This window comes from Diaporthe batatas, assembly GCF_019321695.1.
Source record: "Diaporthe batatas strain CRI 302-4 chromosome Unknown Contig00013, whole genome shotgun sequence".
Classification (NCBI taxonomy): domain Eukaryota; kingdom Fungi; phylum Ascomycota; class Sordariomycetes; order Diaporthales; family Diaporthaceae; genus Diaporthe; species Diaporthe batatas.
Window position 1 is genome coordinate 1,491,448 of NW_025408560.1, and position 19,602 is coordinate 1,511,049.

General features: G+C 45.7%; 3 protein-coding genes across 3 annotated transcripts; 2 read left to right on the forward strand and 1 right to left on the reverse strand.

Moving 5' to 3' along the window:
* The first annotated feature begins 1,094 nt into the window (after nt 1–1,094).
* On the forward strand, nt 1,095–4,309 carry KVR01_010675 (uncharacterized protein). The gene is made up of 2 exons (XM_044791628.1): nt 1,095–1,199; nt 1,271–4,309. The coding sequence occupies exons 1-2, from the start codon at nt 1,150–1,152 to the stop codon at nt 4,191–4,193; spliced, it is 2,973 nt and encodes a 990-aa protein (XP_044640834.1). The 5' UTR covers nt 1,095–1,149; the 3' UTR covers nt 4,194–4,309.
* Nucleotides 4,310–4,538: 229 nt separating this feature from the next.
* On the forward strand, nt 4,539–8,653 carry KVR01_010399 (uncharacterized protein). The gene is made up of 3 exons (XM_044786320.1): nt 4,539–4,781; nt 4,871–6,137; nt 6,204–8,653. Exons 1-3 carry the CDS (start codon nt 4,638–4,640, stop codon nt 6,455–6,457), a joined length of 1,665 nt encoding a protein of 554 aa, XP_044640558.1. The 5' UTR covers nt 4,539–4,637; the 3' UTR covers nt 6,458–8,653.
* On the reverse strand, nt 6,597–8,147 carry KVR01_010641 (uncharacterized protein; the record flags this gene model as incomplete). Its single annotated transcript, XM_044789953.1, has 1 exon — nt 6,597–8,147. The coding sequence occupies one exon, from the start codon at nt 8,145–8,147 to the stop codon at nt 6,597–6,599; it is 1,551 nt and encodes a 516-aa protein (XP_044640800.1).
* Nucleotides 8,654–19,602: the final 10,949 nt, after the last annotated feature.

A 19,602-nucleotide genomic window follows, 5' to 3' on the forward strand; every position in this document is an offset into this window, starting at 1 on the left:
TAGCTGAGGAATGCTATTATTTTCTTGAAACGTACTTCTGAACATTGATACTTGGAATGCGAGATGGCGTTTTAAGGGCACAGAGGCCAGCCACAACGGACTCGAGCCGTTTTCAGTTCCGCGTTTGGGCACGTCAGAAAGCTAACCAGGTCTTGGAATTGCTCCATGAATAATTGTGTGGTTTGCTCTTCACACTTCAACATGGAGGTTCTAGTCTCTGGAATAGTGACAGAAAGGATTGCTTCCGGGCGTTTACCACTGTATGAAGGCGCTGCATATGTTTTACTTTTATGCGGGTTAGAAACACTTTAAGGAGTGCTTCCCACTTCATACATGCGCAACAGCCATCACACAATATGGTTGTAAGCCACTGAGTGGTGCCGGCAGGGCATATACAGTGTGGCAGGACCGCAAAAGGAGACGCCACCCGGCTTCAAACTGCCGACACAGCCTGGCCACTGCCCAGACCAGCACAGCAGGGCCCCCCAAATCTCCTCTTAGAAGACATCACCCCAGGGGCAAAGCCATGCCTCGCAAAACGGCAAAAAGAGATCAGATGGTCCCGGAGAGGATCGAACTCGCGACCTTGGCATCACCGATGATTCCTCGTATTTGAGGAATTATTAGTACCACGCTCTAACCAGCTGAGCTACGGGACCACTTGTTGTTGAAATGGGGCCGGAAATGTGAAAGATGAGGGTGGCGAGGGTGAAAATTTCTCAGCGGTGGGTGGGAAATTGGCGGAGATGTGCCGGGTCGGGGGGGCTGGCTCGGGATGCCGAGGTGGTCTGTGCGCTGCGCTGCGGGCCGGGGCCATGCTGCAGCCGTGAAGTACCTGGGTACCTGGTAGTATTGGAGAAGGAATGAAATGGTTGTTTCTGTCTGTTGTAGGAGGCACACACAGTATATCCTATGCTGCCAGAAACTCCTGATATCAGTTCAGGCACGTGGGTTCTATACTTAAGTACCTAGGTATTGATCCGGGCACTAGGGATGTACACACGTGGTGGAGCTGCCGAGTCTGGAAGGCACCCCTGCAGGCCTGACAGGGGTGGAGCTTAGACGAGCCCGAGTTTTGCGACCGCGACTTTTCCCAGAGACCGACGTCAGCACTGCAGAGGTGGAAGTATGAACACGACTTGAGGGACCATGTCAAAGTCGTGGCAGTCGACGCTGAGACTGCCAAAGGCTTCGATACCGTAGGTGCACGCCGGCCCCCACCAGCACGTGCACTCGCATGAGCTCCATTCTGACAGCACCCCCCCGACAGACCTCGGCCGGTACCACAGCTGCAAGAGCAATACCTGCGGAGATGCACCGACGCCCTCTATGAGTGGCAGGCCGCGAACCGACCTGCCGACAAGCAGTTCATCCTCCACGACGGCCCCCCCTATGCCAATGGCGCGCTCCACGTCGGACACGCCCTGAACAAGATCCTCAAGGACACGATCCTCCGGGTCAAGGTGCAACAGGGCCACAGGGTCAAGTACGTCCCCGGCTGGGACTGCCATGGCCTGCCCATCGAGCTCAAGGCCCTCGAGGCCCTGGGCGTCAGGGAGATGGCCCCCGTCGACGTGCGCAGCGCCGCCAGGGAGCTCGCCACCAACACGGTCCTCTCGCAGATGCGCGAGTTCCGCTCCTACGCTGTCATGGCCGACTGGGACCGGCGCTGGACGACCATGGACCCGGCCTTCGAGATCCGCCAGCTCGAGCTGTTCCTCGGCATGGTCCGCGGCGGCCTGATCTACAGGAGGTACAAGCCCGTGTACTGGTCGCCATCCTCGGGCACCGCCCTCGCCGAGGCCGAGCTCGAGTACAAGGAGAACCACACCTCGAGTGCTGCCTACGTGACGTTCCCGGTCGCTGCCTCGGCTGATAGCGGCGCTGCACTCGGCCAGATCCTCGGTGAAGGCTTTTCCGGCCAGCTGTATGCGCTCATCTGGACGACAACACCCTGGACCCTGCCTGCGAACAAGGCGATCGCCGTGCACGACGACCTCGACTACGTCATCATAAGACACGGGGGCGATGCTCTCATCGTGGGACAGGGTTGTCTCCAACAGGTCCTGAAGGCCTGCTTCGATCGCACCGAGCTGCACCAGGACGACGTGATCGCATCATGCAAAGGCTCCGACCTGCGTCGCTTCATGTACCGCCACCCACTCCATGGGGGATCCGCAGCGCACCAGCCCATCATCCACGCAGACTTCGTGTCTGCCGAGTCTGGTTCCGGCCTGGTCCACCTTGCACCCGGCCACGGCCACGACGACTACGAAGTCTGCAGGCCCCTGGGCCTGGATGTCTCTGCGCCCGTGGACAACGCTGGCCACTTCACGGCGGATGCATATCCCCTGGACCCTCAGCGGCTGCAGGGACTTTTCGTCCAGGGCAAGGGGAATGCAGCCGTGCTGGAGCTCCTGGGCAATCATGTCCTGCACGTCCACAAGTACCAGCACAAATACCCCTACGACTGGCGCACCAAGCGCCCAATCATCGTCAGGGCGACGGCGCAGTGGTTTGCTGACGTCGCGGGGATCAAGGACCAGGCACTCAAGGCCCTGGATGATGTCCAGTTCATACCCAGCGGTGGGAAGACCAGGCTGGAGAGCTTTGTCAAGGGGCGAAGTGAGTGGTGTATCTCGAGGCAGCGTGCATGGGGGGTTCCCATCCCCGCTTTGTATGACATGAACGGCGACGCCATCATGACTGAGGAGAGCGTCCAGCACATCATTTCCGTCATACGGGAGAGGGGCACCGACGCCTGGTGGTCCGACAAGCCCGATGACCCGGCGTGGGTCGTGCCATCGCTAAGGTCCCACGGCGAGTATCGACGAGGAACAGACACCATGGACGTCTGGTTCGACAGTGGCAGCAGCTGGACTCATGAGGGGGATGTCCAAGCAGATGTCTATCTCGAGGGCTCGGATCAACACCGTGGCTGGTTCCAGTCCAGTCTGTTGACAAGGATCGCCGCCGCCGCGGGTGATTCCGACCGGGGCAGCCTGATCAAGCAGACCGTTGGCCTCGCCCCATTCAAACGTCTCATCACGCACGGGTTCACGCTGGACAAGGAGGGGAAGAAGATGTCCAAATCCCTTGGCAATATCATCAGCCCCAACCAAGTCATGGACGGAAGCATGCTGCCTCCCGTCAAGAAGCGGAAGGACAAAAACGCCCCGAAGGAGACGGCAGGCACAGCTCCTGCGGGGCCACACTACGACGCCCTCGGGCCAGACGCCCTGCGCCTCTGGGCGGCCAGCAGCGACTACACGCACGACGTGGTCATGGGGGACTCTGTCCTGAAGCCAATCCACATCTCGCTGCTCAAGTACCGGACAATCACCAAGATGCTCCTGGGGTCGATGACCGAGGCCGCCCGGGCGGCCCCGCTCACGACCACGGACCACATCGCGCTCATCCAGCTCCGCGACACGATGGGCGAGGTCGGCCGGGCCTACGACGGCTTCGAGTTCCACAGGGGCTTCAGCCTGCTCAACAGGTGGGTCAACAACGACCTGTCGGCCTTCTACCTCGAGGCGCTCAAGGACCGGCTGTACTGCGGCGACGGCGGCGGCGTGCTGGAGCCCGTCTTCTGGGGCCTCATGCGCATGCTGGCGCCCATCACGCCCGTGCTGGTCGAGGAGGCGTGGGACCACGCGCCGGCGTGGCTGAGGCGGGGCGCCGTGCACCCGCTGCGGCAGCTCTACGCGGCCCCCGTGGTTGACGATAACAACGGGAGGCAGCAGCAGCTGCTGGTGCCGGGCGGGGAGGAGGAGCGCAGGCTGCGCGAGGCCATGCCCGTGCTGTTCGCCGCCCACGCGGGCATCAAGTCCGCCGCGGAGCTGGCGCGCAGGGACAAGAGGGTCGGCTCGTCGCTGCAGTGCTCGGTCGTGCTGCGGGTGCCGGACCGGGCCGTGGCCGACGTGCTCCTGCGCGTCGACGAGCTCGAGGGCGCCCTCGTGGTGTCGCACGTGGCCGTCAACGAGCCCGTCCCCGAGGACGCGGAGTGGCAGTACTCGGTGGACTTCCAGGTCCCGGGCGGCGGCGGCGGCGGCGAGAGTGTGACGTGTACCGCGTGGGTGCTGCCGCCCAAGGCGCACAAGTGCCCCCGGTGCTGGCGCTACATTGCCCCTCGGGAAGATGAGCTCTGCGGGCGGTGCGAGGATGTCATTGCGAAGGGGGAGGTTGACTGAGGGGTCTTCAAGGTCGGGGGCGATGGGCGATGGGCGTCCCTGGAATCTCAATACAGAAGAAAAAAAATATAGAATATCCGAAAGATACCCTATCCACTCACAGCCGTACCTGTTTGAAGTTGTAGTGTCGTGACATGTCTGCTGTATGTACGGATAGTCTGATGATCTCTTGGCACATGAATTGTTTTTATTGTCTGAACTCTACTTTGGAAGAGATAAAAGCACGCCAGTCTTTTGTGAACGAACAGCCGGGAGTGCTTACCATCGGCCGTGCCTTCCGACGTGCTTCGGCGCCCGACTTCGGTCAGCAACGACTCGAGCGGCAGCGGATCGCCGCGGCACTAACAAAACTCACCGTCAAAACCGCGGCTGAGCCTCAACAGGCCCGGGCATCTCAGATCGCATCGCATCATGCACATGCAGATCTTGTAACCACAACCTGCGATGCGCCATGCGCTGTTGTTGACCAGACTCACCGCCGCCAAGACCACTCGCTCGCCCCGGCTTCTCCTCGTCACACATGCAGCCTGGCGACCTCAGCAGCATCTCAAAATGAGCAGCACCACCGCGTCAGGCAGGACGTATGAGGTGAGTCAGTCGAAGCGGCAGTACCTCTATCCCTGGTAAAACATGCGCCACAGCCACAGAGGACCCTCAGCTGATGAGACCGCACAAAGGACGCAATCGACGCCCTCAACACATTCCAAACGCCCTTCGCGGTGATCGAAGCCCGCCGCAAGGCCGGCATCAGGCCCGATGAGGCCAGCGTCCGCGAGATGAAGGCCTACTGGGCGCGGCTGGGCCACAGCCCCGACGACCTGGACCGGCTCAACGTCGTGCACGTCGCCGGCACCAAGGGCAAGGGCAGCGTGTGCGCCTTTGTCGCCTCCATCCTGGGCCGGTACCGCCGCCGGCGCAGTGGCAGCGACATCGACACAGGGACGGGGACGGGGCAGGGGGAGAAGCTCAGGGTCGGCCTGCTCACCTCCCCTCACCTCGTCGCCGTGCGCGAGCGCATCCGCGTCGGCCCCTCGCCGCTGTCCGAGGCCGCCTTCGCGAGGTACTTCTTCGAGGTGAGCGACGCCCTGACGGGCGGCCCGGCACTGCACCCGCACGACGCGGAGCCCGGGTCCCGCCCCATCTACGCGCGCTTCCTGACCCTCATGGCGCTGCACGTCTTCCTGCGCGAGGGCGTCGACGCCGCCGTGCTCGAGACGGGCGTCGGCGGCGAGTACGACGCCACCAACATCGTCCCGCACCCGCTGGCCACGGGCATCTCGACGCTGGGCATCGACCACGTCTTCGTCCTCGGCGACACGGTCGACAAGATCGCGTGGCACAAGGCGGGGATCATCAGGCCCGGGGCCGCGACGGCCAACTTCGCCGTCGAGCAGCCCGCCTTCCCGTCCGCCGAGGCCGTCCTGCGCCGCCGCGCCGCGGACAAGGGCGCCGACCTGCGCATCCTGGGCGTCGACCCGCGGCTGGCGGCCTGCGGGGTGCGGGTGCGCCCGGACGCGGCGTTCCAGCGGCGCAACGCGAGCCTCGCCATCGCGCTGGCCGAGGCGGCGCTGCGCAAGGTCGTCGGCCCGGAGGGGGGGTTCACGAGGGACGAGGGCAGCCTGCCGGCCGAGTTCAGGGAGGGCATCGAGCAGGTCGTGTGGCGGGGCCGGTGCGAGGTCAAGGAGGAGGAGGGCGGGCGGCTGAGGTGGCACATCGACGGGGCGCACACGACCGACAGCCTGAGGATGGCGGCGAGTTGGTTCGCCGGCGCCAACGAGGGCCGGCCGGGGCCGAGGGTCCTCATCTTCAACCAGCAGGGCAGGACGGAGGCTGTCGACTTCCTGGACGGGCTGCATTCCGGCGCCAGGAGGGAGGACGGCTCGTCGTTTGACCACGTGGTGTTTTGCACGAATGTCACGCATGCTGCGACTGGCTACAAGAGAGGTATGTTGGTGGGTCTTGTTGGGTGGTGTTTTGATGAGACCGCGGATAATTACTAACAACTGCCAGATTTCGTGAACCACCAGTATGACCCCGAGGCCATCCAGAAGCTCACCGTGCAGCGGACATTCGCCGACAAGTGGGCGACTCTCGACCCCAAGGCAAAAATCACCGTCATCCCGAGCATTGAGGAGGCACTCAACGTCGCACGGGATCTCACAGGTTCACTCAACGAGGGCGAGGCGGTGCAAGCTTTCATAACGGGCAGCCTCCATCTCGTGGGAGGCGCCCTGGGTATCTTGGAAGGGGCTGATGCTCTATGAACAAGGAAGCCCGCAGGCCCCAGGTTTCTCTTTGTTTTCCCTTACTCCTCTGAACATCCTCGGCGGGAAAAATAGACGGCAAGAATTAGATGTGGTAGAGGAACACTGTGCTCAACGCACCCGGTACATTAGCCAAATCTTAAGGTTCACCACCTGGTTCCAACAGCTTCAGCGCCGGCCCCACCAGATTGAAGCTTCCCGTGACCAGCACCTGTACTTTGAAATTGTCCTTGCTCTTCTTGGCCCCGAGCATGACCGTCCTTGCCATATCGAGCGCTGTCGATATGCTGTCCGCGGGGAGTGCTGCGGTAAAAGGGCAGAACTGCCGTATGACATCGCAGTTCTTCCTCTGCACGGTAAACTCCGGCTTCTTCATGAAGCTGTTGGCCTCGTTTGTCGGGCAGAAGGCGTGGTGGAAGATCTTGTGGTTGGGTATTTCTGTTTCCTTCAGTATAGTCTCAAGGAGCGTCTGCAGTAGCGCGGCAGAGTCACGGTCTTGTTGGTTGAAGATGAGTATCCGGATGGAGTCCTCCCCGGAGATCTTGTCAGCGTACCACTTGCCCACCTGGACAAGGCTGTCTTCCGTATGTGCGCCGTCGAGAAACCACTGTATGCGGTCATCTGTGATTGTTTCGCAGCGGCCTCGAAGTGTTGCGGTCTGCAAGCCAGTAATAAATTGCTCGGGCATGTCGCCGAACTTGCTGGGGAGCGCTGAGCCCCCGCTCTCGAAGAAAGGGAGCTCAAACTTGTGGCCCAGTGCCTGCAGATGCCTCCTCGAGATGACAGCGGCGAGGGCCATGTTGCCTTTTTGAAATGCTCCTTCCAGGCGGGCGCCTTGCACACCTGCCCATTGCTCCAGCACTTGGTTGTCGATCAAGTCCAGAGTGGCCCCCTTCTCATGCGCCCGCTCGCTCAGGACCTTTGAGACGCCGTCTCCGTCAAGCCTCCCGGCCTGATAAGAGTACGCCGGCACCCCCTTCTTGAAAATGCCCGCCTTGTGCCATGCGATCTTCTCGACCGTATCACCCAGCATGAAGACGTGGTCGATGCCCAGCTGCGTCACGGCCGAGGCGGTGACGGCCTCCGGGGGCAGCACGTTGGTGGAGTCATACGCGCCCCCGATCCCGCACTCGATGACGGCAGACTTGATGCCCTCCCTCAGGAAGGCATGGAAGGCGAGCAGCGTCAGGAAGCGGAAGTAGAACGGCTTCGTCGACGGCCCGTCCGCGCCGAGCTCCTCACCCCCGGGCAGCTCGTCGCCGGCCTTCCTCGCGGCGTCCGAGAGGCGGTTCCACAGCTCGAAGAAGTAGGTGGTGAACTTGTCCTGGGAGATGGCCTCCCCGTCGAGGCAGATGCGCTCCCTCACGGTGACGAGGTGCGGCGAGGTGTAGGTCCCCACGCGGCCCGCGACGTCGGGGTACTGGCGTAGGACGGACGTGGTGAAGGCGCACGTGGACCCCTTGCCCTTGGTGCCCGCGACGTGGATGCAGCGCAGGCGGGCCAGGTCGGAGGGGGCGTAGCCGGCCCGGTCCAGCCAGGCCGTCATCTCGGGGATGGCGGCGGCATTGATGTCCCCCTGCGAGCCTGGGGCTGCGGTGAAGAGGTTGATGATGTTCTTGTTGGACTGCAGCAGGGACAGGAGGTGGAGGGCGTTGTCATAGGTCGGGACAAGCCTGTCTGAGGCCGACATGGTGGCGAGGGGCCTGTGTCTTGTGGAGACGGCTCTGCTGGCGGTGATGATGGGGCTTGGACAGCGTGCTGATCTCGACGAGGCGGGCAGGAGGAGAGGAGATATCTTGAGGAAGATGCTTGAGCTGACGGCAGCTCGACACATCTGCCCTGGGCCCTGACGATGCGGTTATAACAGGGTGGTTGTGGTGATTATTTCTGGGTGAGAGTCCATAAAGAGCCCCAGGTAGTCTAGCAATTCCTTCGATGGCACCTGTCGGCTGGACAGGGGAGCTCTAGATTTGATGCTGACCAGAGATCAAATCAGATCAAGCCAGGCTAGATCCGTGTATGCCTGCTGCAAGGTCAATCCCTCAAGTTGTGACCTTTTGGAGGGGCGGTCCTTCTGTAGCATCCAGCTGCGAGCCCCACCCTCCCGCCTTCTAGCGCTGGCCCTGAGTGGGCGTATCATGGACTGCACTCCCGAACTCCCTGTACGGTACTTCTGTCCGCCCGCCAAGACGTAATAACACAAGGGACCACAACTGGACCCTGGAGAGGCAGAGAGGCTAGCTGATCCAGACTGCCGGGTGTCGACCTTGTCCCATTTTAAAACGGCCCGGGGGCATTATCTCAAACGTTCAGACGTCCTTCAAAACTCTCAACTAAGACTTAGTAACGTGTACGGCCAATAAGGCCCTAGCAGGATGACTACACCTGCCCAGGTACATTAGAATAATGCATCATTCTCTTGCACTTGTGGGTGTCTGGAACTGGTAAATTGGGTTTGTTCTGGATTAAAGACAGAGTTCACCACAACAAGCTCTACTGGGGTGCCTGCCACATGACCACAGTATCTCCAATGGGATACCTTTCTTACAAGACTCCACGTGCAGGATACCCTCCCGTATGGCAACCTCACACACGACGATAGGGCAACATTCCAGAGGACACCATCCCCTCAGATGCCCTCGTATAGGATACCCTCCTATGAAATACCTCCTCTGGGACAGCCTCCTCCAGAAAAGCCTTCTCTAGGAGAGCCTCCCCCAGAACAACTACATAAGAGATAATAGGATATCTTCTAATAGAATATCTATTTTCTAAGATATCCAATATAGCAATCTTCTATAAATTGTAAATACATCGAAAAGAATAGTGGTGTTCTGTCTAGGTTCTGGAGGGCGCCGGCCAAGTGCTAGCCACGTCCCAGTTGCACCTTCCATAACGACAGCGGCACCGTCAGGAATCAGACCAGAGACATCGCGCCTTCCCTACTGCCCAAGGACCTACCTTACCACCTAAGATTTTGGAACAAATCCCAGGCGGTGATTTGGGTTCCCTCCGCTTGAGGTTCTTCCCCTCCATCCCTTCCAATTTGTCTTTCATTCTATCCATCGGTCTCCATCAGCAGACCACAGTGTCAACAAATCAGACCGTCAACAAACACTTCCTCCTCTCTCATCTAATCTACCCTCTTTCATCTGGTCATTCTCGCACCTTCCCACAACAGCTCCCAACAATGTCGTGCATCTTTTGCCGCTGCCTAGCATGGCTCCAAGCATGGCTGCAGAACAGACGGATGGCGAGAGCCCAGCTCGAGGCTGATCAAGCCCAGCAAAAGGCTGATCAAGCCCGGGATGCCGCACGTGCCGAACAAAATAGACGTGACCGAAGTGCCTCCTTTAACAGAAGGCGTCGCGAGCCACCACCGACCCCACTCCCTCCGCCAGAAGACACAGAGAACCTCGAAACTCTCCGCGCCCGAATTTTCCCCCGTTCAAAGATTGTGGACGACGAGGAATTCTTCACTCCGCCCTGGCCCACCGACACCATGGAGGAGGCCTGCCGAGCTGCTGCCGACTGGGTTGACTACTACATTCGCTTCGCCATCAATGAGAATGAGCGCGAGCTGATCGTCGCTCGTACTGTCCGGGCTATCGCAACTGCGGTCTCCACCTCGCCTTCCCAACCTGTGTTTGTCGCTACCCTTACTATGGCTGAGAGTATGGCCTTGATCTATTCAGAGAATCCTAGACGCAGTTGCCATTACACTGAACTCCCTCCCGGGATCGTCATCCGCCGTAGGAAAAATGCATTGAATGCTGCTGTCGAAGCTGGTATGGCCGTCCACACTGAGCAAGTTGCTCATCCTGAGGCCAACGCCCGGCGGTCCGATGACGACGAAATCAGCATCCCTGACTCTCAAACTTCCAATGTCACCAATACCGACTTTGCGCTACTCGTCAATAATGAACACACGACGGGTCAGGATCCTGCCAGTCTATCCAATTTGCGCCAAAGGTCGGCCGCCCGCCCGGAAACACCAACAAGATCATCCCAGCGGCGCGGGTAAGCACTCTTCTCCCCCATGTTTGGAAAACCATATTGACAAATCAACTAGACCTTTCTGAGAGCGTCTCAACTGGCGAAACTCACTCTTGGAACCCAACACACTCGCTATCTGCACCAACACCTCTTCCGAACCAAACCTCTTCCGAACCACCTCGTCTTCCAAACCATCTCGTCTTCCAAACCAAACCACCTTGTCGTCTGCCAATACCCGTCACTTGAGCACCTCAGCTCGATCAGCTCAACCATCTCGTTGTTTGCATCAAATTTGGTCAGTACTTTATCTCCTATCCAAGCCGTTAGTGTGTGTGCGTGTCTGTGTCCCTGCGCGGGGCTATCTGCAATGCCTCATCCTCAGCCTATTTGCATATCTGCAAGGCTTCTTGGCTGAAGACTATTGGAAATTATTCCAACTCTTTTCAAATTCTCTCCTCTCTTCTCCTCACTTTACCAAAATTCCCACGTCTTTCGGTGCAAGTCGACTCTCTACGCCGAGTTTTAATTCACCCGTCCACCTCAAAAGGCGTGTGGATTCGACATTATGAACTTGCAATAATCAGGGCTGCTATACACTACACTACATGCACTAGGCTCACTAATAGAATATAAATATAAATACTTTAGCCTTTAATATAAATATAATATAATATAAAGGCCTTTAATATAAGTACGTATAGTATAGTGGGTTAAAAATTAAAATATAAATATAGGAGGGTGGTAATATACCTTATAAAGTGCATATTTAATTTAGGTGTGCATTTTATAAGGCATAAAAAATATAAAAGGAAAAATATTAATTTATAAACTACCTATATAAATAAATATATATTAAGTAATAATATAATATAATATAAGTTTTTAATAATAAACTTATAATAATTAAAAAAAATTTTTATAATAATATAAATAAAATTAAAAATAAATTAAATAAAATTGCTCTACGCCTTATAAGGTGCACACCTTAATTATATATGCGCCTTACTAGGCGCACCTACTAGCCCTACTATATGCCCATTTTTATTCCTAACTACCTTTATTAAAAGTAATATATTATAACTTTCTTGTAATTTATTATATATTTATTTAAATTATTACTTTAAATTTCTTTTATTATTATTAAATAAAATAATATTTTTTTTTCTAATATTAACTACTTTTTATAAATGCTATAAGCATAATATTTAATATAAAAAGATTATATTTACTTTAAAGCTATTTTAAAAGCTATTATTATATATAAAAATAATAAAAATAACTTTTAACTTTAACATTTATTATTATAATAAAAAAATTTAAAACCATTTATAATAAATATAAATATTTACCTTTTAATTATATTAATATAATAATAAATCCTTAATATTACTATTAGTAAGGTATATTTTTATTGCTAGCATTAATATTTATTTATTAAGCTTATATAATTTATAATTTTAAATATTAAATTTATTAAAATAATATTAAAAATAAAAGCTTAATAAAAGGTATTATTTAATTAAATATATAAATTATTTTAATATTTACTAAATACATATTTAAAAACTTTTATTACTTAATTATAAGTTTCTTTAAATAAAAATAATATTTTATTTTTATATTTTGCTTTCAAACTACTTATATTATAACCTTAATATTAAATACCCATTTCTTCTTTTATTCTATATACTTTTAAAAAAGCCCACTAATATACTAAATAAAGGGCTACTATAATATAATAAATAGACAATTTATTAAATTTAATATAATAAAAATTTAATTTTTTCATATATAATTTATATTAATTATAAAGTATTCTAATTTAAAGAACCTTTTAATAACTTTCTTTTATATTTTAAAGCATTTTAAAAAAAATTTAAAGCCTATAATAATACCCTAAATACTACTATATATCTTCTTAAAGCCATTTTTTTATTTTTAAGTCTAATTATTACCCTTAAATACTTTAAGCACATTATTAATATCCTTAAAGACTTTACCTATAATTATAATTATATTTTAATTTCTCTTTATTAACTCCATTTTCTTATAAAAATAAAAGGTATTTTTAAATTAAAATATATAATAGCAAATAATATATTACTAATAATTATTTTATTTTATTATAATATTAAAAATAAATAAAACCTAATAGCTTAATAAATAATAATAAATATAAATAACTAATATATTAAAATATATATAACTACTTTTAATATTATTTAATATATAAAGTTTATTTTATTTTATTTATAAAAGTTCTTTTAAATTTTATATAACCAACTAATTAATTAATTAAACTAGTAAATAATAATAATAAATATTATAAGCTTAATAATAGGACTAGTTTTTATTACTTTATATATTATAATTTAGCATTTATATTATTTAAACTAAAAGGTTTTTAAATAATATAATATTATTTCCAAATAATAAAATATTTATAACCAAATTAATAATATATTTAAAATAATAAATATAACATTTAGGCTATTAATATTAAAAGCCAGCCTAATTTCTTTATTATTATATTATTATTACTTATATTATTTAAAATAAAATATTTAACTTTATTTATAATTTTAAATATTTATAAAATTTTAAATATATATAATATAATATTCTATTTAGTATAACTACTAATAAGTTCTAATATATTAAAACAAACTTTTATAAGCATATAAACTTATTAAAATAAAATATTATAATATTATATATAAAATATTAATTATTTAAGCGCTAACTATTAAATATAATATAAATTATTTTTAAATATTTTATAAAACCTTAATTATTATAAACTTAAACTTATTATATATAATAATAAGCTTTAATTATAATAAAGTTTATTTAAAAATTGCATTTATTTTTATAATTAAGGGGTTTAAATACTTAAATATAATATATAAAGCTTAAAATTTAATAAAGCAAAAAGGAAGGTTTTTAATAATAATAAGGTATAAAAGTTTTTACTAAAAGACGTCCTTATTAAAGTTGCCAATTAAATTATTTATAATTACTTGGTTTTTTAAATTAATAATATTTAGCTACTAAAACTTAATAATATTTTATATTTTAAATATAAATTAGTTTTAAATTCTAGCCTTTATAGGCCTTAGCATATTTTTAAATTAATTTTATATTTTATAGTTTAGCCAAAAATAAAATTTAATATTTTAAAAACCCCCTTTAATATAATTATAAAGTGCCTTAAAGGACTTCTTTTATATATAATAATAATAAACCCATTTATACTTTTAATTTATAAAACTTTTAATATTAAAACTATATTTTTAAGGCCAACTTTAAGGCTTTTTAAAATACTAAAACCTAATAAATCCTAAAAAATAAATTTAAGGGAAGATATTTTAAAATAGCTTTAATATAAGCCACTTTTTTAATAATATAATATTAATAATAGGCTATATTATTTAAAAATTAAATATATATTAAGTAATAAATAAGGAATATTTAATAATTTATAAAAATTACTTTTAAGCCCTAAATTAGTATATATATAATTTAATTTATTATTATACCTTATAAGGTATAAAGGTAATTTAAATATATATTTTATAAGGCATATTAACCTATAATATAAATAAAATAATTATATATAAATTTAATTAAACTTTAATAATTTCTATTTTATTTTATTTTATAATTAATTTTATATATTTAATATATTATTACTTTTATGCCTTATAAGACATATACCTAAATTACTTATATGCCTTATAAGGTATATATATATAGTTTATAATTTATAATATACTTTATATATAAAATTATTTAATAAAATGTTAATAGCAAATAAATTTTATAAGTATAATTTTAACTTTTATAGCCTTAATATTTAATATATTATTACTTTTATACCTTATAAGATATATACCTAAATTACTTATATACTTTATAAGGCGCACATATATAGTTTATAATTTATAATATGCTTTATATATAAAATTATTTAGTAAAATATTAATAATAAGTAAATCCTATTATATATAAATATAATTTTAATTTTAAGGCCTTAATTCTTATATACTCTATAAATAAAATAATATAATAAATTGCTATTTAATGGGCTAGAAATAAGGCCTTTTTAACTAGGCTATTAAATATTAAATATTAATTACTATTAAAAAAGAATAATATAATATATTATATATATTAATTATAAGGTAATTAAAAAAAAAAAAATATAATATATTATATATATTAATTATAAGGCTACTACTATTTATATTATATATTTTAATTAAAAGACTTATTTAAATTATTATTAGTAAGGTATTAAGGGCCTTATTTGGCCAAGTTTATATTTAATAAAGGCTTTGCCTATTAGTACTACTTAAACTAGCAAGCCTTTTTATTAAAATTTATTAAAAAGAGGTAGTAGCAAGTATTTTTAAATAAAAAAGTTAGGATTTTAGTTATTTAGATATAATTTTGCCAGCCCTATTTATATAAAAAAGCGGCTATATTACTTTTAAATATTACCTTTAAAGGTCTATTTTTTAACTTTTTTTTTTTAAAAACCTTTAAACTTGAACCTATATTTATTAAAGGGGAAAATGGTGGCATTATACCTATATTAGTAGGAGTTATTAATAAAATGGTTTTTCTAGATAAAGAAGTTTATTTAATAGATTTAAAAGGCCTAGACTTATTAACCTTTATATTACTTATTTTAATATTATTAAAAGGATTTTTTTTTATAAAATTTTAGCTTTTATAGGCCTTAGCTTTATTATAAGCTGTAAAAATATAATTTAAAAATACCTAAATTAAATAAATTTTATTAGTATTAATATACTTAAAGCTTTTTAAAAGCGCTTTTTTATAATTAAATAAATGCTAATATAGGAAAGAGAGGGGAAAAGGGGAATAAATAAAAAAAGAAAAAGAGGAAAAAGAAATTATTATAGAGCTAAAAATTAAAAGGCTAGAAAGGTATATTATTTAGGTAATAAAACCTATTAAAATAAAAATTAAGCTAATAAGCTATTAGCAACTAATAAATTTATAGTTATATATATAATTAATATAATAGCATATAAAAACTTTATATAAAAATTAATTATAATAAAGTTGGTTATATAATTTAATTATAAATTATAATTATTAATATATTTTAGTATATAAATATTTTAATATAACTAGTAATTTAAATTATAATTATAATAAAATTTTTAAAGCTAGAAAAATTTATATATATTTGTTAATAGAATAAGCTAATTATTAAAAGTAAATAATAAATAGTTTTAAATATGCCTAATATTTATATTATTAAATAATATATTATTAGAATAGGCTTGCTATATTTTTAAATATAATAGCCTAAATAATATTTTAGCTATTTAAAACTTTATAAGTATATTAGTAGTAATTTATAATATATATATAAGGATAAGATTTATATGCGCCGCTAAAAGCTATAATAGCTATATTTTTAAATAATAATAATATATTAAAATATATAAATAAATAAGAAATAATAATTATATTTAGTTTTTATTTTAAAAATATATAAATATAATAATAAAAGCCTTAAATAAAAGGTTTTTAATATTTATAAAAGTTATAATATAATATAGTATAATATTGGTTTTATAAATAGAATTTAAAAATAATAGGCTATAGGCTATAACTTTATTTTGGTTTAAAGTAGTTTATATTTATATTTAAAAAGGTATATACTTTAATTGGCCTTATACCTTTTTAGGTATAAATTTTAATAAATTATTTAAATAATACTTTAAAGCTTTTAATATTTTAAAGCTTTTAATGCCTTAAAGCTATATTTATACTTTAAAGCTTATTTAAAGCCTTTTATATAATAGCTAGTAGACTTTACTAAAATATATAATATTTATATATATATAAATATATGCTTTATAAGGCGTATTAATAGTTTAGGTATATACCTTATAAGGCGTAAAGTAGGGTTTATAATTAACTTTTATAAATTTAATTATAGCTATTTAAAACCCTAAAAATTTAATAATTTTATATTAAAACCTATTATATTATATATACTAGACTCTTTAGTATAATATAATAGATTTTAAAATACCCTTAATGTAATGGGGTATAGTGGGCTTATTTATACGTATTATACTATATTGATTATATTAAGTATAGTAAGCGGCAGCCCTGGCAATAATCTTGCACCGCATTATCACTCCCACAGGATATTGCAACCCAAAATTTTCATGATGTCCATGTTGGCGGTGTCCATCCTCAGGCTTGTATTCCAAGCCCGCCATATTCTCCAAGCCTAGTGGATGCTGGTGGTGGCGGAGAATGCGACCGGGAGAGGGCTTGCGCGGAGGAGGAAAGGGCCGCGGGGATTGTGTTCAGGTCTTGGAACAGGGTGGCATTGCTGGAAACCGGGGCTGTCACACCAAATTGAACCAAACAGCATGTTTGGAAGTCTGTTTAATTCAACTTCAAGCTGTCCACTGTGAGTATTTCCATCGCTTTGGGAAAGTGTTACTTCACCCTAGCACATGCTGACAGATGCCGAGACAGTGAAATTGACGGCCACGTTCGGTTCGAATTTGTGATTACAAATGCCTACAGTTGGAAATACAAAGATGGGCGACGGCGGCAGGTATCTTGAATGTTGGCAGGCGAGCATCTGAGCCGATGCCATCGGCAAAGCCTGTGCCAGGGCACGTAGAAACTCTCATGACAACTGTTCCCTTCAAGAGAGGTGCTGGTTGGAGGAATTCAGCCGAGATACCTGTGTTGACAGCGTCTGGCGCTGTAATGCTTTGAATGTTCCAAGCTGACGAGACATGAAAGAGTAGGTGTGCCAGGCAAACAACTTGGCTTGAGAATCAGAGTTCCTGTCTTACAGTCTTGTAGCCATCACTAAGTATGTTCTATGGTATATGGTCGAGAATCCTGGATCATGAGTGTGACGTACAGAAAAAAACCTTGTTCAACGAAGCTTGCGATTTCTTCAGATATCATTGATGATGGGCTCAAAGTTGCGAGAACACATGGGCTGGAAGCAATGAATGCGAGGCGGTATCACCTTCCAGTTAGCAGACAATGGGGTCCGGGAGAGCAGTCACTCCATTGGAGCGCGAGTTCGAGTTGAACACGACATCCAATAGTAATTGACACATTCAAGAAAGGCTGTGGCTTATCACCGGTCTCGCAACTACTGGGATCCCGAATTAGCAAAGATAGGAAACGGTGCTCCAGCACTGGGTCAGGTAAACAAGCCTGAAGGCATCCGGCAATGCCAGGTGTGCTGGAATCTATCTATGTGCTCGAATCTATGGACGCTCACACAGCCTTGGACAACTAGATACAAGTGCTTCTTCTTGGCACACCAACGACCACTTGGTCACCGATGAGTTCCAGCCATCCACCACGTTGAGGTGAGAAGCAATCGGATGGGAAAATGGCCTTAGGGGTCGGCCCGTCCCCCTTCTCGCCGCAGCGAGGAACTCCTAGTATTTATGGCCTCGGGTTCCGGCCCGTACCCATCTCGACACAGCAAAGCCTACGGCCTCGGGTGCCGGCCCGTACCCACCTCGCGGCAGCGAGGATTTTGGCTCAGCGGCCACGGCCACGGCCACGGGCGCGCGAAGAGCGACCAGCCTGGCGGAGGCGCTCCTCCTCTGCCTCCTCGTCGTCCAGCTCCTTGGCGACCTGGCGCCTGGCCTTCTCCTCGGCCTTGGCCTTCTCCAGGGCGGCCCTCTCCGCCGCCTCCACCTGCCGCTCCAGGAGCGCCACCTCCCGCTCCTTGGCGGCCAGCATGGCCCACTCGTACTGGGACACCGACATCTTCGTCCTCGTCTTCGTCGTCTTCGTCGTCTTCGTCGTCGCTCTCGTCGTCTCCTAGAAGCCCGTTAGTGTGTGCGCAGTGCCCTCTGCGCGTAAAGAAAAGAAAAAGAGAGAGAGAAAGACTTCCCAGGAATCAGCGGGCACATCTTTTCTGCCTGGGTTGCCAGCTGCGCGCTAAGCAGCTCGCAACTTCCTTCTCAGTGTGGGAAACTCGACCAAGCGGAGCCTTTCCTCCTGAAGCGCAGCTTGGGGAAGGAGCAGGAAGGCAGGAGCCAGCTTCGAGCACTTGACATGAAAGGCAACCCTTTCAGGGGTGTGGCTGCTGCTGCCTTTTACAGAGACTACAACCAGTTTGGTAGACTGAATCCATTACAGCAGATGCGAGTCTGCATCGGGGCAGAGGCAGGGGAAGACTAAGCTGTTGAATTGCATTTAATGAGCCTTTCCTTGAACCCTCTAATTGTGCTTAGTGCTCGGACGCTGGGGGCTGCCTCCTCCAAGCGCATGCTTTGGCAGAGACATGCGGGAGATCAGAGTGTGTTGAACCCTGGCCCGTGTTGTCTGCTCCTGCCTGCACCTTGTCCAAGTCTCCTCCGTTTCGTACCTAGGGACCCATGCACGACTCTTGTGGAGGTGAGAAAGTAGCTGCCAATTCACAAAATCAGCCTCCTGCTCTGTACCTAGGTACCATCCTCTACAGTGCTACCTTCGATGTTGACTGGTGGATACCTTGCGTAGCGGCTCTATCACTCAAGATTAATTTGTGCATGCATAAACACTTGATGGAGCAAGGAGTCGGCACAAAACCCATGAGTTGGAGTACTTTCTTCAAGTCAAACGTCAAGGCGATTCCCATCAGCAGAGCAAAACCTTCAAAATTGTTCTTGCCGAGGTCACATTTGTACCAAAGTAATCACGGTCTGGACCAATATTCCACATGAGAGTCCCCCATGCATCCTCACTGGTAGTCATCTCGCCATTGGGACCCTGCGCTCTTCCTAAGTGCCCAAAAATATGTATGGAGGAATTCATGGTCTCTAAAATTGCTTCTCATTCTTCGATGGGAGTTGTACTTGGACTTTCTCCAAGGCTATGTTGAACTTCAGAATATTTTATGTGTGCTGAGAAATGCTTGATTGGAATGCTTCAGAATTGACATCTACATTCTAAAACAGCTACGTTCTTCATTATTTCTAGCCATCTGTGGCTATACATCAAAGGCTGCACATGCACAGATCACCAGATATTGACGCTCATGGCCTGGCTAGTATTTCAACAAGCAGAACTTTGAAAGGCAAATTACTCAAATGGTGGTGGTCCATTTGGTGAGTATCAAACTA